The 24,201-nt window shown below is 42.1% G+C and overlaps 1 protein-coding gene across 1 annotated transcript; it reads right to left on the bottom strand.

Moving 5' to 3' along the window:
* Positions 1 to 5,170: 5,170 nt before the first annotated feature.
* Positions 5,171 to 24,200, bottom strand: LOC117480927 (the record flags this gene model as incomplete). The annotated part of the gene is made up of 3 exons (XM_034128350.1): positions 5,171 to 5,521; positions 22,632 to 22,748; positions 23,937 to 24,200. Coding segments are annotated over 3 exons (732 nt in total), but the record flags the coding sequence as incomplete, so codon positions are not given.
* Position 24,201: the final 1 nt, after the last annotated feature.

Raw genomic sequence — 24,201 nt, forward strand, 5'->3', positions numbered from 1 at the left:
TCGCGTTTATGTCCAAATCCATCAGATCTAGCTAGTTTTAGCTAATGATATGGCTGCTGCCCCTCCCTACACGCAGATCACGCAGACTCAAACCTCATCTTATGCCCAAATTCCAGCTGAGAGGGTCTTCTCTATAGCTGGCCTGATTGTGAATCGCCTCCGCACCCGCCTCTCCGCTGAGCATGTAGACATGCTCATATTCTTAAACAAGAATGAGTATTGAATAGCTGCATTCTGTGCATAGGCCCTGTTATAGGTTGTTGATCTCTGTTGTAATAGGGTTACGTTCAGCTAATGTTTAAGGCCTTCAACATTAGCTGAACTTTTTCACATCATCATAAATCATAGACCCTAACCCGTTATGTTGTTCGTGTATGATCCCTCTTTAATTTAAAAACCAAGTTATGTTTTAAGCATGAAAGCTGTAGGCCTATAGCTGTCAACTGTTCAAACTGTGATCACCAGTTCAATACATTTGACAAATTCGACTTGGTTTCGATACTTATTTGAACATGTATTTATTAAAAATAAAAATAAATATTCGCACATTTTTTTGTATAGATATGTACATTTCGGTTAATCGGTTAACCGTTTTATTGGGGTCGAATATACATTTGCTTTCAAATTCCCATCCCTAGTTGTCACCTACCTTAAGATGACAAATGAAGATGAAGACGTTCACATATCCTTCATGTCAGGAAAGTCACGTGTCGTGCCTCAAGATTGGAGCTCACAGCAGCAGTACTGGCAGTACGCATTGACAAGATGATCAGAACCGAGCTGCAAATCCCATTATGCAAATCTGTCTTCTGGACTGACAGTACATCTGTTCTGAGATACATTGTGAATGAAACGAGTAAGAAGAGGAGGGAAGTACTTACTTCTACTCAAGCACAAGAACCAAATCAAATAAAGCTGATTGAGAAGGAGATGAGAGTGTTTAATGACTCTATGAGAGGTCTCACAATCTCCAAGGATAACTTGGATAAGGCTGAAGCAGCAGTGTTGTGTTCTTTTGTGTCTTTTCCAGAGGAAGTGGACACTTTGAAAAGGGGAAAACCTATCAAAGGAAGTAGTGCACTGTATAAATTGGATCCAGTGTACGAGAATGAACTGGTAAAGGTTGGAGGAAGGCTAAATAAAATGGCAATGCCTGAGGAAGCAAAGCACCCAACCATTCTTGGAAAACACCACCATGTCTCTAAAACTATACTTCGAGATATTCATCAACAAGTTGGTCACAGTGGAAGGAATCATGTTATCCAGGTTAAGACAAAAATACTGGATACCATGTGCCAATGCATTAGCCAGAAAAATTATATCTGAATGTACTGGGTGTATCTCAATGTCGAGGAAAGCTGCTCCAGAGCTATCCAAGGATACTACGTCATCGAGTGCCGCCGAAGGACTGTTCCAATGTCCAGGATACTTGGAATTCTACCGAGGCCGGCGTCCTTCGTTGAGGGAAATTTCGAGGCTGCACATGTGTAGCCTCTGCGGTCTTAAAATCCCCACAATGCTTAGTTTGCGGACGGACCAATTTCCAAAATCTTTGGCGGAAATTGCGCTCCATTTAAGGCGGGCCTCGCATATGACGCACACCTGCACACCTGTTAGCCTGTTCCACCATTCTTCGTTTTCCGAGGCTAGGAAGGATGTTTGCCTCGCTTCAGAAGGAACTGACTCGGAGGGACTTGTTCTACCAAGGAAGCGTCCTCTACATTGAGAAACACCCACCGTGTGCAGACGCATGCATGGAAATGCAGGAGAACAAAACATTTCAGATCTGCCAACAGACAGAATTATACCAGACCTACCACCATTCACATATGTGAACGACCAGAGAGAGAGGGCGATCAAGAGAAGAGAGAGAGGGCGATCAAGAGAAGAGAGAGAGTAATGTAACCTCCTAATGTAATGTATAACTCCTATGAAAATGTTCAAAAAGTGCTCAAACTTCAAATGTGTGCTAACAGTCCAGACGTGAAGACATCTACGGGACAGTTTTGAGATTTCTTCAAATGCCATTGCCATGGCAACACAATGCACAATGCTCACCATGAAACTCTGGTTTTCTCATAACTTCAGTGAAAATGCTCGAAATGGCCCAAAACTTCACAGGTTTGGTAACGATGCAGCCATCAACACATCTAAGCGTATTATGGGGTGTCATCAAATGCCGTTGCCATGGCGACAGATAATTCACCATCAAGTTAGTTCAAAAGTTTGTAGTACTAATATTCTGCTGCTTTCCCAAGCCTTTTTACTTTCTTTTCTCATCTTAATACAAATTCATTCACTACTACTTACATCTGATATTTAACTCCTTCAGCCTATTTTCAGCTGCAGAAACCATTGAACTATTACATTATTCAACTATTTCAGGACATCAAGGCTATACATGTTGTTTATACCTTTTTTTTTAAACCTTTTCTTTTAAATATTAAGCTTTTTCTGCATTTTTGTAGCTAAAAGCAGCTACAAATGTTCACAGTTTACAGCATTCGCACGCATTTTCTGCAGGAAATGCATTTTCTAGTTCTCTCCGGTTAGTCCACCAGCAGATGACAAACACCCACCTCTCCGTCTCTTCCAAGGAACGAGGGGACCGTGCGGCAGAGTTTCAGTTAGGTTTTCTTTCGCCGGTCAAGATGTCCGTTAAAGTTTAAATCTTCCGGTCAAAGGTCTTCTTTGTTATTTATTGAGCTTTAAAACAAATGAATAACGACTCTATAGGCCTATAATAACATGGAGGACGGAGATCTATTTTTCTCCCCCTCTTCTGACTTCATCAGAGCACGGCTCCCCTCTCCTGCAGGGGGGCGTGGTCAGCTGCAGCTCACAGAATCAGCCCCGTAGACAGCAAACAGCAAATAGAGCGAAATGAGGCATGGCTAAAATGCATGATCTGTTTGGAATTTTGAAAACGGAAACGTATAAATATACCTTATATAGGTATGGCCCAACAATATATCATTTAAATATATTATGATAGGTCCACTTTAAGTTATAAGTTAGCAACATGTAGGTAAATTAGGCTCGATACATGAATATGCTTTAAGAAAAAAACCGCCTACATCACAGCTCTCTATAGGGTTTCATTTATCTTGTTGGCAGCTCATCCCTTAAAAACAGAAGTCTCAGAGTGATTATAATAAGATGAAATATGAAGGGTCTATTTCAAGCTTGTTATGTAAATAAGTTATTAGGCTTTTTGTATCAACTAAGATTTGTTAGAAAATGTTATCAACATGAATTGACTGAATTTATTTTAAAAGTGGGCTTATTAACACATGAATACTACTGTGTAATAGTAATCTGTACATATATATTTAAGAAGTACAATATAAGAAAAGCAAAAGTTTCATTTGTGGGCCATATTTCATTATACTTTTTGAATTAGCTGAGGGCCAATTCAAAATGGCCAGCGGGCCGTAATTTGGACACCTCTGCTTTAAAGTGTTAATGAAGAGTAAAGGGAACAGACCTGCTCTGTGTATCCGAAGCTGAGGCTGTAAAACAGCGTCCAGTAGTTTCTGGAGTCTCTCGTTCTCCTCTTTGGAAAGAGACAGCTTCTCCTCGAGCTCTGCTATCGTTTTTTCAAACAGAGCAAATATCTCTTCAGCAGCAGCAGTGAGTCGCTGCTTCTTCAACGACAGCAGCATTTGGACTTTACTCATGTTTACTCGATCACCTTTTCCTGCAAACTCCGTTAAACACACCGTTTCTCTCTTCACCAAACTCTCAATCTGACTAGTGTTGCTAACGTGTTTCCAGCTAGCATGCTAAGCTAACTCCTATAGTCCGAGGTAAACGCTCCAGAAAAAAGAGCACAGAGTCTATTCGGAGGTTTATCCAGACACACAGATGATGGATCAGTAGTGCTGGAGCTCACAAACGCTTTCTCAGGAACACAGAGAGAGAGAGAGAGAACCGTAGCGACGAGACGCCACATGGATCCAGGTTAGAAAGAGCTTCTTCTTCTCATGGCGGATTGCAAACAACTTTAGGGTGCATACCGCCACCTACTGTACATGAGTGTGTATTATCATGTCATTCCATCTCTAACAAAACAAAATAACGAAAAATAAAATAAGAAACCATAGAATAAATAAAACAAAACAAAACAATCATCCATGATCTATTCTAACCTAATGTTACATTATTTGTCCTACCCCAGTTTCCCTCAGAAAGGTAAACAGTGCCTTTCTGGTAGCTCTTCCTCCCTCTCCTTCTGTTCCCAGAATACCAACCACACTCCATTCCCTCTCTGCCTCTATCACTTTATCCTTTAGTTTTTCTCTTTCAGCTTTATAGATGTCACAATGTAATAAGATATGTTCCACATGTTCTTTAACTCCACAGCTCCCACACTTGTCACTGTCACTTTTCCCCATGACATACAGAGTACCATTCAATGCTGTGTGATTTAGTCTGAGTCTAGCTATCATGATTTCCTCCCTTCTGTTTCTTTCTTTATAAATATTCATTGTAATTGTGTTTTGAACTTTATGATACTCTTTGCCTTTCTGGTCTTTCTCCCACCTTTTCTGCCAGATCTCCATCCCTTTCTTCTTAATCACTGCTTTTCCTTCTCCTTTTCCAAGTTGAACTGGTAATGTTATTTCCTTTTGTAGTGCACTTTTTGCTCATTTATCAGCACACTCGTTCCCTTTCACCCCCTCATGTGCAGGCAGCCAACAGAACTGCAGATCTATACCGCCTCTGTGAAGTCTTAACAGGCTATGATTCAGTTCTATGAGAATGTCTTCTCTGACAGTTGTTGTTGACTGTATGCTTTTTAATATGGACAATGAATCTATATATCACCACCCTATCTGGTCTGACCTCTTCAACCCACTGTAATCCTATTATTACTGCCAGCCTTTCTGCTGTGCACACTGATAATTGATCAGACGCTCTTTTTGAGATGGATATTTTAAAATCTGGGATATATACCAACTCCAACACACTCTTCCTTGTTCTTAGAACCCTCTGTGTACATTTTGAGGTAATTGTAATAATAATAATAATAATTTGAATTTATATAGTGCCTTTCAACCTCAAGGTCGCTTTACAAAGAAACATACAAGGACAAGACATAAAACATAAAAAAACATAAACATAAAACAGGGGGCAGAAATGGAAGTGTAAGTGGGGGGGGAGTGAGTTATAGTTGGAAGGCGATGTTGAACAGATGAGTTTTAAGGGTTGATATGAAGATGTTGAGAGAAGGGGCGTTGCAGATTTCTGCAGGGAGGGAGTTCCAGAGGGTGGGGGCAGCGACACTGAAGGCACGGTCCCCGAAGGTGCGGAGGCGTGAATGGGGAATGGAGAGCAGGCCGGAGTCTGAGGATCGAAGGGTGCGGGACGGGATGTAAGGGTGGAGGAGATCTGTGAGGTACTGAGGGGAGAGGGCATGGAGGGATTTGTAGGTGAGGAGCAGGAGTTTGTAAGTGATGCGGGACTTGACCGGGAGCCAGTGGAGGTTGAAGAGAGTAGGGGTGATGTGCTGCCAGGGCTTGGTGCGTGTGAGAACCCTGGCAATTGTCAAATAAATAAACAAATCAAATATCTGTATAGCAATTACAAATGTTTGGCATATCTGAAGCTAATGTTCTTGCAGGATTCGTGCTGTTCGGAGTTTGCATCCTCGTGGTTGATTGCACTTATTGTAAGCTGCAGAGGTGGAATAAGTACTCAGACCTTGTACCTGAGTAAAAGTAGAAGTACTCAGACCTTGTACTTTAGTAAAAGTAGAAGTACTCAGATCTTGTGCTTGAGTAAAAGTAGAAGTACTCAGATCTTGTACTTGAATAAAAGTAGAAGTACTCAGAGCTTGTACCTGAGTAAAAGTAGAAGTACTCAGATATTTTACTTGAGTAAAAGTAGAAATACCAGAGTGTAGGAATACTCTGTTACAGTAAAAGTCCTGCATTCAAGATGTCACTGAAGTAAAAGTACAAAAGTATTGGCATCAAAACATAGTTAAAGTTCCAAAAGTAAAAGTACTCAATATGCAGATCGACCCATTCAGAATAATATATATGATATGTTTTGATTATAATCATTGATGCATTCATGTGTTTATCACATTTAAATGCTGGATTTATTTGTATTGTGTTGATCATTTCTACACACGGTGGTATTACTATTTTTATTTAAGTTAAAGTGCTGAATACGTTGTCCTTAAGTCGTCAAATTTGTAAAAGTAAAAGTACCTGAAAAACGTAATATTCTGAAAAATGTATGTTATACTTTAAAATCATAAATCTTAATCCATTAATGCTCAAAAGTTGCCTCTGATAAATAGGAAGCAAGTTTACCTGTATATACTGCAGGGTAGCTTGTACATTTCCCATAGGGGCCAATAAAGCTCTATATAGACCCTTGCAGGGATCCTGCAGCACATGTCTGCTGCCGCTGTAAATGAAGCTCTTCTGCTGTGTGTTTGTCTGAACTTGGCCTAATCGGTAGGTAAACCTGCTGCTTGTCTCATTCTTCCTGAATAATCTTAATCTAGTATTATTATCGTAACATCACTTTAAAGGAGAGGTGTCATGGCCATTTCCACTGATCATAATTCCATTGTTGAGGTATACTAAAATAGATTTATACTGTGCATTTTTCCAAACTCACATTGGTTTCTCATACAGCATCTCTGTAAACTACGTGTATTCACTGAATTTCACTCTCTGCCTTTAACGGCTCGTTGTAGCTCCCAAAGCTCCAGCCCCCACCCTCCCTGTGAGCACAGTGTGCTCTGATTGGTCGGGACGTTGTGAATCGCGCTGAGCTCCGTGGAGGTGTTGTTTCCTTGTTTAGGATCAGAGTTGGGTGTAACGCGTTACAAAGTAACAAAGTTACAAAGTAACGCGTTACTGTAATAATATTACTTTTGTCGGTAACGGAGCAGTGTAACGCGTTACTTTTATAATTCAGTAATCACACTACAGTTACTAACATTGCCCGACACGCGTTACTTCGTTACTTTTATAAAATCAGTCATAATCACACTGACAGACAAGAGGGGTTTCCGCCGCAGGTTTATATGTACGTAATCTGCGCGACTTTCACGTCCACATCTCCGCGTGCAGTGCTCCATAAACATGGCTGAGTCAGCGATAACTTTCGAGGGGTGGAGGTATGCCCATTATTTTGAGTTCGTCCGAAGAATAGACAGGAATGTAACGGTGAGGTGCAAACTGTGTCCAGGCCAGAAGCTGTTATCCACTGCTGCAAACACCACGTCAAACCTCAACAAGCACCTGCAAAGAACACATGCTAAGGTGAAGCTAATAGCTAAGGACCCCCGAACCCAGAGTGAGGATGTTGTGAGTCGCCGCCGCCGATTCCGAAGCAGCACAAATTAGAATTTGGAGGACCGGTAACCAAAGCAGAGATGGACAGGCTTGTAGCATCCTTCATAGTAGAGGTAATGTTGCCCATTTGCACAGTGGAATCACCATCGCATCGTTCAGAGATATACTGCGCGAAATACAGATAGCAGGAGACAGAGGACAGCCATAGTCAGAGCTATCTGGATCAGTCTTATGCGACAATGGAAACTGACCTAAAGAGAACTTTTGAAACTTTAGCAGTCTGCGTGATCTGCCTGCAGGGAGGGGCTGGCCGGCCCTGCGAGTAAAGTAACGAGTAAAGTAACGAGTAAAGTAACGAGTTACTTTATGTAGAGAGAAACGAGGTAGTGTAATATATTACTTTTTTTTAAAGTAATATGTAATATGTAATATATTACTTTTTTTTAGTAACGACCCCATCTCTGTTTAGGATACATAGCGAAACACAGTCAAACTCATGCTGAGCACACACAAAGTCACAGCCGAAGTAAAAACAATAAGTGTGGCTTGATATTGAGTAAGAAAAAGGTTGATAAACGCTGTGAGAATGGGTCTGCCGAGAGAATTTCGCCGCGATCCCAACTGTCTGTTATCAGCCTGCAGCCAGGGAGGAGACATCAGCTGAGCTGCCTGCTCCCTGCACACAGATGTGTGTGTGAGGAAGTCCGTGGATTGGTCAATTTGGACCAATCAGCGGGGGCTTAACGTAACGGCTCCGCGGACATAATGTAACGGCTCCACGGATTGGTCCATTTAGTTCCGACAATGACGTATCTCCAACGAGGCGTTTTGGGGAGGTATTTTCTGTGTTAGAGTTTTACTCGCTACAGGGTGTACTTTGAGGGTTTTGACTCTGCACACCGTTTACATGCATAAAAACCTTCATAACACACAAGGGGACGGGTAATAACCGGAAAAGCATGACACCTCTCCTTTAAATGTCTGCTAGGCTCTGCGCTGGAAGCTTGATAAAGAGGGACTGCTGTTTTGCCTCTACGTCTGTGTTGCATCCACGACTGCTCTACTTCTACGAGTGTCTTGCCTGCCTGACTGAGTGTTGCCTGGCTGGTCTGCCCTCACGGCTGTGTCTGTCTGCACAGCTGGCTTGCCTGCCCTACTGTGCTTCACCGCTACACTACTGCCTGACTGAGGCCGTTTCTCAATCGCGAGGATGCTGGCTTGGTAGGACAGCCGAGCCGAGCATCTTGCTTCAGAAGCAAGGCAAGAATACTTCCTGCTATTCGGAAAACGAAGAGTGGAACAGGCTAGCATCTTACATCTTCCGCCACAGATTTGGGGAAATTGGTCCATGCGCAAAGCATTGTGGGGATTTTAAGGACGCGAAGTCTACCCATGTGCAGCCTCGAAATTTCCCCCAAACCAAGGACGCGGCCTCGGTGGAATTCCAAGTATGCTGGAGATTGGAACAGTCCTTCGGCGGCACTCGATGACGTAGCATCCTTGAAATATTGGCTTGGAAGCCAATATCCTCGCGATTGAGAAACGGCCTGAGTGTTGCCTGGACGGCTGGTCTGCCCCATGGAGTGGCGAAGTCCCTCCCCTTCCGGTGGACCTCCATGGGACCTTATTTCGGAAAAATTATGTATTGAAGTCAATGGAGAGAGAAAGATTATCTTTCGATCCCGTTTGATTTGTGCCACGAATTACACATATGATGTTTGTCAATTTAAAAGATAATTTTGCAAGTCAAAAAAAAAAAAATGTGTCGTAAAACTGTGAAGTAACACATTTGTTTGTGTGAAACGCTCAATGAACTACATCTCTGGTCAACAACACACGTCACCAAGATGGCCGTCACTACTGTCTTGTCAACAAAACGATTGACTACCCTCACTATCACCACAATGAAACACGTCCTGAAGAAAGTCATGCAAAGCTGCCTGCCTGCCTTCCTTTGATTCTCTCTGAACTGAATGGTCTTTTTAATGTTTAATGTCAACCATTTGTGCAGATAGCATGAAGTAGAGAAGATCGCTAGCGTTAGCGTTAGCATTTCTCCCCCGGGCTTAAATTGTGTATTATACAATGATCACACCGGTGTGACAGTACTCTTCAAAGGGTTCACGAAATATGACTACTACTCTTACTGTTTAACATTTTGGGTTACTTAAAGGGCCCATGTCATGGCCATTTCCACTGATCATAATTACATTGTTGAGGTATACTAAAATAGATTTATACTGTGCAATTTTCCAAACTCACATTGGTTTCGCATACAGCATCTCTGTCAAGCATGTGTATTCAGCAGTATTCACTTTCTCCACTAAACGACTCGTTGGAGCTCTTGCCCCCCCCCCTCCCTGTGAGCCTAGTGTGCTCCGATTGGTCAGCTCGGCCACTCGTTCTGATTAGTCAACCACCAGAGAGGCTGCGCCCATGTCAGTGCTTTTCCCGGCTGCTCTCAGCGTAACATCAGTCTTATCATGGCGTCGGTACAGCGGTATATTTTATATACATATATATTTTTAACTGTTGTTATAGAAGAGTGTGACGGCCCCAGGGCCTTTGTCTTACGATGGGGTGGAGCTGAAGAGGCTAATCAGCACGATCACGGACACCTCCGGACACAGTCTCTCTCCAAAGCTATGGGCTCAGAACAGTCTCATAATACACACATGCACACAGAAGGATTCACACTTGTATTTCATGATCCACAAAAGGATTCACACTTGTATTTCCGGATCCACACTTGTGTTTTTCAATGCACACACAAATGTGTTCCGTTTCATATACATGTAAATAAAATCCAAATACAGAAAAAAGTTTTACATATGTATTTTTGATCCTCACATATTTGTTTTCCGTTTAAATCCCCTGAACCTGCAAACACAAACCGCTTTCTGTGCATGGATTGCTCTGCATTCGTGTGTGGGTTTTTTGAGACTCCCCTGACGGTCACCCGATTCGTACTTGTAATTTTTTCTATCTATAGCCAATCAGATGTCTCCTCAATTCTAAGCCAATCACATGAGCGCGCCCCCACGAGGGTAGATTTCTTGCGTTCATGTCACTTCATATACGCATTTTGCGTAGTCCGGAGCAGGGTTTCCGCGGACAGAATTTAATTTTACCGGACAAATTTGAAACTTACCGGTCATGTTTCAATAATAATAATAATAAGAATTGTGTAGCAGCGTTTCCGTTAGGTAATTACCGGACTATGACCGGATAATAACACGGGAGTAAGGATCATCTCTTTTCCTCTCTCCCTCCCTCTCTCCTGACAGCCCGTCAGTTTCTCATGCAGCTCGCTAAAACTTCACTCGCGTTTATGTCCATATCGATCAGATCCAGCTCTCCTGATCGGCCTTTATAGAGAGCACCGATCAAACTATTAAGAGTGAATATCGGCCGATAATGACCGGCGGGGCTCCCCCCGTTGACAGTTCACTGTCTAGCACTGGCTTCGTAGTGCACTGATCGATTAGGCTAAGCTAACCTGTAGCTGCTCCCTCCACACTCACAACAACTTCATACAGACATAAATAAAGCAGCTGATCGCCATACAGGAAACACACATTTAAAACAGTTTTGCCTGCCGTTTTTGTGTACACAAGCATTCATTAATGGTTCGGAAAGTGGCACTGTACCTTAATAATATAAAGGCTTGTATTTGCGTGCATTTCCTGATCGGAAAGTGGTAATGTACTGAGAGTGGAGGTGTCCTGAGATTAGCGCCTGCAGGCAGGCTCCATGGACCTGTCAGCTCCGGACAGCGCAAAATGCGTACATGAAGCGCTACGTCATGAACGCAAGAAATCTACCCTTGTGGGGGCGCGCTCATGTGATTGGCTTAGAATTGAGGAGACATCTGATTGGCTATAGATAGAAAAAATTACAAGTACGAATCGGGTCACCGTCAGGGGAGTCTCAAAAAACCCACACACGAATGCAGAGCGATCCATGCACAGAAAGCGGTTTGTGTTTGCAGGTGCAGCGGTTTTAAACGGAAAACAAATATGTGAGGATCAAAAATACATATGTAAAACTTTTTTCTGTATTTGGATTTTATTTACATGAATATGAAACGGAACACATTTGTGTGTGCATTGAAAAACACAAGTGTGGATCTGGAAATACAAGTGTGAATCCTTTTGCGGATCATGAAATACAAGTGTGAATCCTTCTGTGTGCATGTGTGTATTATGAGACTGTTCTGAGCCCATACAAAGCGGCTGCAGGAAGACTAACTCTGCGATCCTCTCAACCACCTCTCTCTGCATTTACCACAATAAATGTGCCGTGGTTTTGTAAACTCGTGTATGTCTCCTTGTCTTTCCGTTGTGGCCTACGAGCTACTCTCATAACAAAGAGTAAGTTATTTTTACCCGTTATAAACTACTACTGTTTGATGAGAAATCAAATCATGGTTTGCTATATATGAATTCAGGGAAGAAAGGATAGGCCTACTAAGTATTTCCATTAAACTTTATTTTTAGAAATGTACAAAATGAACATAAATATACATATATACACGGTATATCATCCATTCCTCCTCCTCGCATCTTGCCTGCGCACAGTCGGTGCGGTGCCTTTTAGCACCCTCAGTAGTAGTAGAATCCCTTCCCCGTCATGGATTGTCCGCCAGGATCTGGCTGGACGAAATCAAATGCAAATCACAAAATAGTAGAGAAACTTAGTTGTTTTAGACTCGTTAGTAGTAGTTGTGTAATGAACAGCTTGCCTGCTAATATGCTAACCTAGCTTTGTTTACCTTGGTAGCTAACACGATATGAACGTTAGCTTGGAGGAAAGGCAACTATAATGCAGTGTAATAAAACTACTATGAACAAAAGCTAGTGGTTCATATTAGGCTAGCAATAACGTGTTTATAATTGCAATCGTATACGGGTATTCTGCTACGTTCGGTCATACAATGTAACTTGCATGAATACATTGTTTTGCGCTAGCATACAGCTAGCCTCGTTAGCTACATGCAGTATATGTACGGTCACAATGTACGGTAAATCACAGTACAGTATACTGTATGAGTATTCCGTGTGTGTGACTGCAGACATTCTCCTGCCATGACAAACATGTAAGGCCATCTGCTGACATTGTAGTTGATATATTTAAACGCTAGCAACGTAGCATCACAAAAATGTTTTTCTGACCAAAACTAGCTCTAGCTCCGTGTGTTAGATCGCTACGCCAGCTATAATGTAATTACGTTTCGCGACTGACCGGCAAATCACCCGGAGTATACTGTCAATAGGTATTTTGTGTGTGAATGCAGACATTCTCCTGCTATGAGATACATGTATGCAAGGCCATCTGCTGATATTAGAGTTGATATATGGAAACTCTAGGAACTTAGTTAGCACAGTTAGCACTGTGTCAATGGCTTAGCAGTCCAACACAGTTTACACATTTAAACAGTCTTGTTTGATAAATACACAAATAACAATGCAAATTTACAGGTTGTATACCCAGATCTTCCCCTGCTCCAAACGGTCCAAACAAGCTGTGCATATCCGGCCTCAAACTGGGCAATGTTTTGGAAGCTTTCGTCTGTGAAATGCCGGTTCTTCGAACCTCTGGAGGAGGAACACGCCGCTGCTGGTGTGGCCATAGCTCTTCGGGATTGGTCCATTTCGTTCCGGGTACCGCATGACATCAGGCGGTACCCGGAACTAAATGGAAGACTCAAATGGGCAGTGACGTATCTCCAACGAGGCGTTTTGGGGAGGTATTTTCTGTGTTAGAGTTTTACTCGCTACAGGGTGTACTTTGAGGGTTTTGACTCTGCACACCGTTTACATGCATAAAAACCTTCATAACACACAAGGGGACGGGTAATAACCGGAAAAGCATGACATGGGAGCTTTAATGTTACTTCATGTTAAGGCTAATACAAATGACAAGGCTGTAATGCTAACTAACGTGCTAGCTACTAGCTAGCTTGATCCAGACACTCCTGGTCCTTTCATCAAACGGGAAGCGAAAGAACGAGCAAGACCCATTGCTGGTATGATAACAACCTGGTACTAAGCACACAGGCATCTTGTTAAAGTTATCTTATCTTAGCCAGCGCCATATAGATAGATTCTATCTATATGGCGCTGATCTTAGCTATCTCTTAGTGGAGGAAAACAATTGTGACATCACTTACGCGACTTTGGGATTTGTAGTCTTTCTAGTTGCGTATTTTTCATAGTCTTATATTTCAACAGTTTTACGACAAACTGTGACTTTTTTGACATGGAAATGATTTTTTAAGATTGACAAACATCATATGTGTAATTCATGGCACAATTCAAACGGGATCGAAAGATAAGTTTTCTCTCTCCATTGACTTCAATACATTATTTTTCCGAAATAAGGTCCCATGGGGCGGAAGTAGATGGGCGTGACTTCGCCACTCTATGGACTGTATATATAAATGGACGTAGGTTCCGTGACGTCACCCATAGGATTCTGCAGAGTTGCAGAGAAGCCTTAGTAGGCGGAGTCGGCCACTAACGGCTCGACAGTGACGTCAGAGTCTAACTCCCGCCTGCTCCAGCCTGATCCAAAAAAGGGCAAAGATGCGGAGCCGAGGCGGGACCTGCTGCTGAAGCACAAGGCGGGGCTCCAAGCTCCCGATCTAGCTGAAGCTGCCAAGCTAGGCTAAAATGCTCACATGCTCATGCTCATTTAATAAGCCTTGTTCAACATCATTTATTTAGCTAATACTACAGCGGGCTGCAGGCGAACCAAGTCCGTGTTTCGCTGCATTCCTTGATCTCCAGTTATAACGCCGGACTCCGCCGCCGGAGCTAACAGAGCTAACGGAGCTAACGGAGCTAACGGGGGCTAGCTAGCTCCCTGCGGCTCCGTTAGCTCTGGCCGGCGGACTCCGGCAGCCACCACTGGGATAATTGGGTCCCCTTTTAACATTTGTTCCCGTTTAACATTATGGGCGTCATAACCATAGACTGTAAAAGTCTTACCCAAGGCTGAATCATAAACTAAACTGTATATATATATATCAGTGACGTGCGGTGAGGTTCATGGCTGGTGAGGCACTGACTCTTTCAGAGTCAGATTTACAAATATTATATTTTGACCTTAATCGAAATATTCGGTTATTTTCAAAAGCTTTTTTAGTCTGATGCTTCGATTCATTTTAAACAGACCGTTCAACAAAAGGATACCCAAAATCTAAATATTGGATTGTTCTTTCTTAGTAAGATCCCATGTTCATTACAATTGTGGTCTTACCTTGACTTGAAGATGAAGTCCATGCTATCCTTCTGGACAACAATCTCCATTACTTTTTTGTAAAAGTCCTCCTTATCTTCCTGTAGTTTCAAAAGTCTAGTTTGTTGTTTGCGTCTACCATTTCTGCGTAGAATAACAGTAGCAACAAGAATCTGTGGGCTCACGTTATGGCTGCCTCTCCTGGTGCTTTTTTCATTGCCGTTGTATGATGAGACCAGCGGGCCTAAATATCATATATACGTGAAATAAGTTATTTAGAGACTATGGATGGTGAGGATAAATGTAATAAAGGGATCTACAAACATTACATTGGTGACATACAGTGAGATGGTAACAGGCATGCGCTTCGGGCCCGCTTTCCAGCCAGTTTCTGTGGGGTGACGCATTCTGAGGTGAGGCAGAGCTCATCTGTGCCTTACCTCACCCCACAGTAAGCAAATGAGCCTGGCTTGAGCGCGCTCACAAAATAAGTGCCCGCGCTACATTAGTGCCCGCCAGTGGCGGCCGGCCCATAGGGGCGCTAGGGGCGCCGCCCCCCCTCTTCCCACATAAAAAATAAAAAAAATAAAAAAATATATTTTTTATTTTTATTTTTATTTTTTATAAACAAGGTAAATATTATATAATTGGTATCAGTAAAATGTATAATCTACAATAAAATCTCGTTTAAAATTGTGTTACGATGTCTAAAGTTACTGATAAGTCACATGTTTCCTGCCTGGCCTTGACCGTGTATCATTACTCCCTCTCGTCTGGGCGCTATGCACAGCGCCCAGACGAGAGGGCAGCAAGTGCAGCAGAAGCCAACTGTTGCTATCTTTAAACTATGCCGCCGAAACATCATTTCAGCCAATCAGCGTCGTCAAATCTGATGGTCACAGGGCTCCTACGTCAGCGCCCAGTGCAGTCTGTGAATTGTTTGGACTCGTATCCAAGGAGACAAAACAGGAAGCTGTCATACACTCTGGAAGCTACCATTAGCAGCTAATGAAAACTCAGTTTTTGAAATAAAAATAGAATTATGGATCATCAATCATTTTTCAAAGTGACAGACACATTGGATTAACCTATGGATTAACCTTCAACTGCGTTTTTCTCGTTTTTGATCAGAATTGTTATTCTGCAAAAGGTGAGCATATCTCCGTGTTTTGCTACCTAAAGCTACGTCGTGTGATGTCTGTATTTGCTTCCCCTGTCGCGAGTTCTGATCGCTCAGTGATGATACTTATATTTCTAGAATATGTGGAATCTCAGCTTGTAAGCTTGTTTGTGCATATCCGATAAGTATATCGATTGATTTATACCTAGAGTGCGTTAGCATTTTTTCACTCAGGGCTCATTTAGACGCTTCTTGTGAGACTTGTGTATTGTTTCGGTAAACATGGTTCATATCATCAGTTAGATGCGTTTCCTCTGAGTAGGACACATGAATAGTTTATTACATTTTAAGAAGCCCTGAGACACAGTTTCGTGAGAAAAAAAACGGGGGAAAAAGCCCCTTAACAGGTTAAATGGGAATTAAATAATTTTAAGTAATTTTGAGTGTTCCCAAAGCCCCGGTGTTCTGCAGTTTGTGTGGGCCTACTGTACTGTTGCACAGTTTATGCTGTAGAAACTATGTCCAGGACAAGGTGTTTGGAAGTTTTGGAAGATTCATAGCTAACCACACTGAAGTTATGGAGGTATTGATCAGTCTTCTCATATTTTTAAGCCTCAAATTGTCCCCCCCCCCCCCTCTCTAACATCACCAGAAGTCATAATTTAAGGGGTCTTTTCTCAAAAATGTTTACCGGGGGAACATCCCCCCGGACCCCCCTAGTATTGTTTGATCACCATTTCCACAGCCCCACCTAAAATATTTTCCACCAGCCGCCACTGGTGCCCCCGCTCCAGCCAGTTACTGTGGGCTTACGCGAGGCAGAGCTCGTCCCTGCCTCAATCCTCATCGCTCCCATGTAGTTGTAGCGGAGCTCGGCCAATTTGCTGATTTTGACTATAAAAAGCGATTGGAATCATACAGAAATCACACTTACAACACAGATCAGTGGAGACATTTTATTATTATTACTATTTAGTTTTTCTTTAGTTGTTTTTCTGTTACATTGGAGTATGACAGGTGAGGCTCTGCCTCCCCTGCCTCCCCTGACTGCACGTCGCTGATATATATATATACATGTATAAAGGGTTACGTCTTTAGCTGGCTAATAAGCTATATAACAAGCTAAGCTAACAAGCACACAAACACCTGCTAACATGTATAATATTATCATTTTACTCAACAAAAAAGCTGAGAGTAGACTTCTTGGAAGTTCTGTTAGTACATTCAACCACACAGCACGACATTTTAATTGTCTGGTATTTGTAACAACATTCCCTAAAAGGCACAATCACCACGAACACGGCTAAAGGGTCAAGTACAGTAACTACAACAAGCTAACGTTCTAGCCTATCAGAGTGGACAGGTTGCTGTTAGCTGACAGTGAGGCACGTACCTGTCCATCAAAGTGACCACGCCTTAATTTATGCAAACACTTTAAGACTTAAAGGGGACCTATCATGCAAAATGCACTTTTGTACGTCTTGTATACATGAATATGTGTCCCCGGTGTTCCAGGGAACTCACCAAGTGTCAGAAAACACAACCCTCTCTATTTTCCTCCATACCCAAATCTCTACAAAAGGGGCTGCAATGGATCTGATAAAAACTGATCCAGATTTGAACACTGTCCGGTAGGGCTGTGCATCTTCACTGGTCTCACGATTCGATTCGATTACGATTATCCTGTCAACGATTCGATTCAATTCGATATCCCGATGCATCACGATGCATCACGATTCATACCAATGCGTCAGAGGTGGGAGTAAGTCCTACATGTGCAAGTCATGAGCAAGTCTCAAGTCTTGACCTACAAGTATCAAGCAAGTCCCAAGTCACTGTGGTGAGAGTCAAGCAAGTCAAGTCAAGTCATTGCTCAGGTCAAGTCAAGTCAAGTCAAGTCATACGAAATTCTGATGAATAAGCCCAGTTTCCCCATTTAAATCAGTTAAAAGACAGTGGTTATGAAAATGGATTTAACCCACACTATGATCTTCATTACATACACAGTTAATCATTTGAAATCTAATTTAGACCGATGACAATCATATTAGATTTATATTAACCCTAGAACTGCAGACAATATAGCTAGGACTCAATCAAAAAGTCTGTTCAAAAAGGCAGAATTCCAGGTAAGAAAATCATATATGGCATTTGCCATTACACATATTTAATTTAAATGTCTGTTAACACTAGAACCGTCAACAGCGTCAGCACCTACATAGATATCATTTTCAAATCATTTAATTTGTTCCTCTTCATAATTTCCTTATAAACTAAGTAGGACGATTTAAAACTCACTTAATTGGGTTAATTTAGAAATGGCTTCAGTTTATCATCATAACAGATCAAAAAGTTCAGATTCATTTTACAATAAATCAAAGAATGATGCACTTCTACAAACAAAAACAACATAATTAAAACATTTAAACAAACTACTAAAAGTAGATGAACTACATTATTCAACAGTTTACAGTAACTTCTGATAATAACACAGGGGAAATAAACGAGGCATCTCTTTTCCTCTCTCTCTCTCTCTATCTCTATCTCTATCTCTCTCCTCTCTCTCCTCTCTCTCATCTCTCTCTCTCTCTCTCTCTCTCTCTCTCTCTCTCTCTCTCTCTCTCTCCTCTCCTCTCTCTCTCTCTCTCTCTCTCTCTCTCTCTCTCTCTCTCTCTCTCTCTCTCTCTCTCCTGACAGCCCGTCAGTATCAGGGTTAGTCAAAATGAATCCCTTGGTGGTTCTAGTGTTCATTTACCGTTTTGTCTTCTCTTTGCAATGCTTAATCGATTTGAAACCAAGTCTAACGTAGCTTAAACTTAACGTTAGCTTTCTAGCTAACACAACACATTCACGCACCTTTCTCTGTGGGTTTTGTTGTAGTGACGAATGAAGTTGGATGTTGTGGTGGTCGTGTCACTGATCTTTATGCTGCAGACCCTGCATACCGCTGTTCTCTTCTTATTAGCGTCATCGACAACATAATCCTTGAATCCAAACTTCACTATTTTTGGAGTAACGCTAGCCGCTGCCATGTTAACTGACACTCCTGCCGTCTAGTGGGTTGCCAGGTTTGCGCGCATGGCGCTATAATCACCCAATCACGTTTTTCGAAAAAACTAAGCGTAATATCTCACTACAAAAACAAACGCAAATATTTAATTTTAAACAGACAAGTCCTTTCAAGTCATCCGTCTCAAGCTTAAGTCAAGTCTCAAGTCATGAATACCAAGTCAAAGTCAAGTCAAGTCTTTTATCAATGTTAGTGCATCCTCAATTTTCTATATTACTGCACATGGCTTATTTTTCATCAATGCATACATGCAGTAAATACATATGAACTCTCTTTTTATTATTTAGAAAGTGCTTCAGAAATCAAGAACATAAATGTCTTGACATTAATTTATAAACCAAAATAAATTAATTGTATATGTCTAGCCTCCCTATATCTGTGTGTGAAGTTGTTCCATCCTCAAAAACAAAAAACTAATGCTTCTGCAGTCTAGCTGCAGCTTCTAGCAACGGTCTTCTGTTAAAGAAAGGACACTGAATGTCCTGAATGTGGCATCACACACAGGACTTGAGTCTGAACACAGCAGACAACAGGAGTATTTACAACAGCATATACAAACAAAAATACTGCATGTGGGTGCACACTTACATTCTCTGTCTTACTGTTACATAATGTATGAGATTAAGTTAGCTTCATTATATCTCAATCAGTGATTAAGTGAATAATAAAGTTTCTATCGGGTCACTATCAGCCTGTCACTCATTATTTTCAGGGAGGGGGCGGGGTTTGGAGGAACGGAGAGGAGACGGTGATCGCGGAAGCTTTTTTCCTCCTGCCTTCACAAACTTTACACACGTATATAATAATATCGTCTGAAAATTGCTAGAGGACATTCATACTCTGCAATCCAAGACTTAATTAAATCCACCTGACATGATTGTAACGCGATTATTTTTGAAAAACATAAATCCTTGTGTCTCTGAGCCGCAGCGACACGGAGTGATTCAGAGCGGGTCCTTCTGCTGTTGGTTCTGGACTGGTGTTCTTGTGTTGGTGGATAAAGCAGACTGCTCCGTGTTTGGTGCCGCTGTGCCGCTGTCAGTCTGTTCCCTGATCTCTGCGTCACAGACCGATTTGATATTAAAGTGACAGAAAAAAAAACATTATAGTAAAGCAGCGGCCGGAAAATCAGGAAGCAACGTTACTACGCTATAATCGGTTATCTTCCGTCACTGCATCGAGACCGAATCGTCCACGTCCGCATCGCAATGCATCGTAGAAACGATTATTTTCAACACCCCTACTGTCCGGACGTCAGGACGGTGGCGCTACGGCTATTGGGCCAACTCCACCAATCAGGAGCAGACAGCCACGGCCATTGCCGTTCGAAAGCGCTGGAGACGCCATAGTACATATGCCAGGCCAGTAGATGGTGCTGTTCTCACTGAATCTGCCCAGAGCTAGAAATTGTCAAATTGAGCAAAATGAGGCATGGCTAAAATGCATGATCTGTTTGGTATTTTGAAAAAAAAAAAAGTATAAATATGCCTTATATAGGTATGGTCCTACACCAGGGGTGGGCAATTATTTTTTCCATGGGGCCACATGAGAAACTGAAAATATTGTGGAGGGCCGGGCCAAAAGGCTGAACTCAATTCTGCATAATATTAATTGTATTTCTTTATAAAAAGCAGTAAATAGCATTGTTTTGACAAGCTGGTAAAGAGTATATGTTATAGTTAAGCAATGAAAAAGTGAGGTTGCCTTACAAAAAAATGTCATTTATTAAATCAAATTTCCCAAAACAATGGTAAACAAAATGAACGTTTTTCACCATTTGTGACTCATATTAGTGAACATTTTCAGTCACATTCACTCAAACACATTTTGAGTTTCATTTACTGTTGGAAAGAGGTTCTTAGCATTCTAAAGACATCACAATATTGTCTTTGTACTCCAAATATTAAGCAAGATACATCATATTGAACTGTCACTAAACATCACTGAACTGTGATTTTGAGAAAAAGGCTTCCAAAGAAAGTGTCCCAGTTCACTGCTAGTTGGTGCCTTTACATGCCAACATTTGTAGTCTAACCACCTCATTTGGTGTTTTTAAGTTCTCTTTTCTTGTTCAGTGAGAGAAATCTAGTCTCTGCTGGGCTTTAACGAGTGCATCAAAGTCAGGTTGAATGTCTGAGGTGGAGATGCGAAGCACAGCTGACAGATGATCATCAGTGAGAGAGGATCTATACCTGGATTTCGTAAACTTCATAATTGAAAATGTTTGTTCACATATGTATGCGTGTCCATGCACTCGTTTACCTCCGTGAACAGATCGCTCCCTGTCGTCGTCCCTTTCATCGACCGCATTGCTGCCAGCTCCTCCGTAATCTTGAAGTCCGGTGTTATCCCGCGGACGAATACGAGTAACTGGGCTGTGTCGCGGACATCACAGCTCTCGTCCAAAGCCAAGGAGAAAAAGTCGTAACTTGCCACATCACGTTGCAGCTGAAGCTCCAGATTCCCCGCAATGTCCTCGATCCTTCTAGTCACGGTTCGCCTGGACAGCGGGACTTGCTCAAATGCGGCTTTTTTTTCAGGGCATATTAGTGCTGCAGAGTCCACCAAGCACTCTTTGACAAACTCCCCCTCCGAGAACGGCTTACTGTTTTTAGCAATTTTGTGGGATATCACAAAGCTGGTCATGGTTGCTGCATCACTGGATGTGTGAAGCTTGGTAAAAAAGCCTTGCTGCTTTTGCAGCTTAGCTAGCAAAGCTTCCGATGTCCGCGCCCTTTCAGCGTCAGTCAAGTTTTTATATTTCTCCGCGTGTTTCGTCTCGTAATGTCGACTCACATTGTACTCCTTAAACACGGCGATCTGCTCCCCGCAAACTAAACACACGGTTTTACCTCCGACTTCAGTAAATAAATACTTAGCAGTCCAATTTTTGTTGAAAACCCTGCATTCAGCATCTACCTTTCTTTTTTTAGCGGACATTTTTTTGAGGGCTAAAGTCGTCTTGTGACAAGGATCCAATAATGTGTACGTCTTGATATACGTATTGCGTCATTATGCACGTGAATAAAAAACAACTTCAAAATAAAAGCAATGCAGCTTTAGTCCATGCATGAGGTAAAGTTAGAAAATATGTTTATTTTGTCATTTCCAATTAGCCTTACACGGGCCGGTCAGAGTCAACCAAAGGGCCGTATGTGGCCCGGGGGCCGTACGATGCCCAGGTCTGTCCTACACTATATTATTCAAATATAGCATGATAGGTCCACTTTAATATAAATAAAAGGGTCGCGTTATAAAACAATTCACTCAACAATTAATAATCATTAAGGTGGAATCTAACTATATCCCGAATAATTTGTATTGCATCCAGGGGTAGAAACATGTTTATTTCTGCTGTAAAGTTGGGCATTTTAACATGGGGGTCTATGGAAATTCCTCCTTTCTGCAGTCATTGCCTATCGGCCAATAGATGAACTGCGGTTTGTGGCACTTCCTTATTGGCGTCCCGGCTCTGCCCCAGAGTTTGCCGCTTGGTCTGCCCTCACGGCTGTGTCTGTCTGCACAGCTGGCTTGCCTGCCCTACTGTGCTTCACCGCTACATTACTGCCTGGCGGGTGTTGCTCTTGGCCTGCGTTGTCTGCATTGCCTCTTGATGTCAATGTGCCTTTGTGTCACCTTGCCCTTCACTACAGGGCCATATTTTATTCACATGTTGATGAAGAAGAGACATGAAGAAGAGGGGACACATGTTGATGTAGAAGAGACATGAAGAAGAGGAGACACATGTTGATGTAGAAGAGACATGAAGAAGAGGGGACACATGTTGATGTAGAGGAGACATGAAGAAGTGGATTTTGCACAATAGGTGACCTTTAATAAAGACAATGGTTAAAACAAATAGTGCAAAATAACTCACCAGCTGCTTCACAGAGTTCTGCTGCTCCTGCATCGCGCTCAGAAACGAGGAGGCCTTCTCCGTCGTGGAGAACTCATCCTGCTCCTGGTCATGGTAACTCAGCAGGCTCAACGTCGTCTAGAGGAACCACGTTCAATTAGAGCGAGGAAACGTACCAGATAGTAGTTGTCTACTCATAACCCTGTTGATTACCGCACAGTTTTATGACAGAAATGTATACTAGGGGTCCCCAGCACATAGAAACTGCCAGATATAAACTTGCATATGCTGGGCAATTTGCACAATTAGTACAAGTTGCATTAATTAGCATTAGTTAAAAGATGGCTTGGCCGATTTGGACAGTTTAGGAGTGGTTTGGGGGGTTATTGAAGATGTTGAATCTATGTCTAACATTTTCAGGATCATAAATGGCAGTTTAAACCAGAAATTACCATATTTGTCTTCTGTGGGCTGATTTCAATGAATTTTGGGTTGATTTTGAGGATTTAGTGGATGCTGGATCGTTTGGGTTGGACAGATTGCTTATATGTTTGAAAATAAATTGTCCACAGTAGAGGTAATAATGTTGATCTGGTGCTCTCTGTATCCAATGGTTGCAACACTACTCATGGTGGTCCCACAGAGAGTACAAACATGGCCACGTTCTGGTTTAAACTGCCATTTTGGGTCCTGAAATGGATATAGAGAGCACAAAATAAAATGTGTTATCCCTACTGTGTTGTTTTTATTTTTATTTAGCTATAATGCTAATAAATGCAACTTGTGCTAATCATGCAAATTCACCAACATATGCAGTTTTCTATGTTCTGGGGACCCGTACATTTATAACATAAAACTTTGGGGTTCTCAACATTTCCGAGTTCACATTACCTCAGCCACATCCCCTCTGAGCTGCATGTGTTGTATGAAAAGTGCTATAAATAAAGCTTTATTATTATTATTATGACATCAAGTCAAATTCCTCGTACCTGGTAATATTCTGATTCTGATTCAACTATGTTTCTCTTCTCTGAACAATGGATTCCCAACGGATATTTAATATGTAATATTCCATCCGTCACATACTTATGTAAATATAATAACTTGCTTTATATCTTGTTATTGTCAATTTGTAAATTCAACATGGATATTTTCTACTTTCGTGTTTATTTCTAGTCTTTTAATTTTTACTGTACAATGCCATGTCTTTTTATGCTGCTGCAACACAAACATTTCCCACATTGGGATCAATAAAGTACTTCTTACAAACATATTTTGAGATTGACAATAAAGTTGACTTTGACTTCTTATCTTTTCTCTGCCCACCTGGTTGGGCAGGTCAGGCTTCCTGCTGAACATGAGGGAGTAGGGGCTGAACTTGGTGGTGGGGTTGCTGGACGTTCTGAACAGAAACAGCACCGGGTCCAGGAAGTCGTCCCATTGGCTCTGCTTCTCCGCCACCATCTGCTCCACGGCCTCCTTCAGCTGCGAGAAGCTGCCGTCGTGCAGAGGGTTGAGCTGAGGCAGATCCAGAGGAGACACCGCCTGCACGATGCTCCACCTGTCACTCAGGCGCTCGCTCACCTGAACA

The sequence above is a fragment of the Trematomus bernacchii genome, unplaced genomic scaffold, assembly GCF_902827165.1.
Source record: "Trematomus bernacchii unplaced genomic scaffold, fTreBer1.1, whole genome shotgun sequence".
Classification (NCBI taxonomy): Eukaryota; Metazoa; Chordata; class Actinopteri; order Perciformes; family Nototheniidae; genus Trematomus; species Trematomus bernacchii.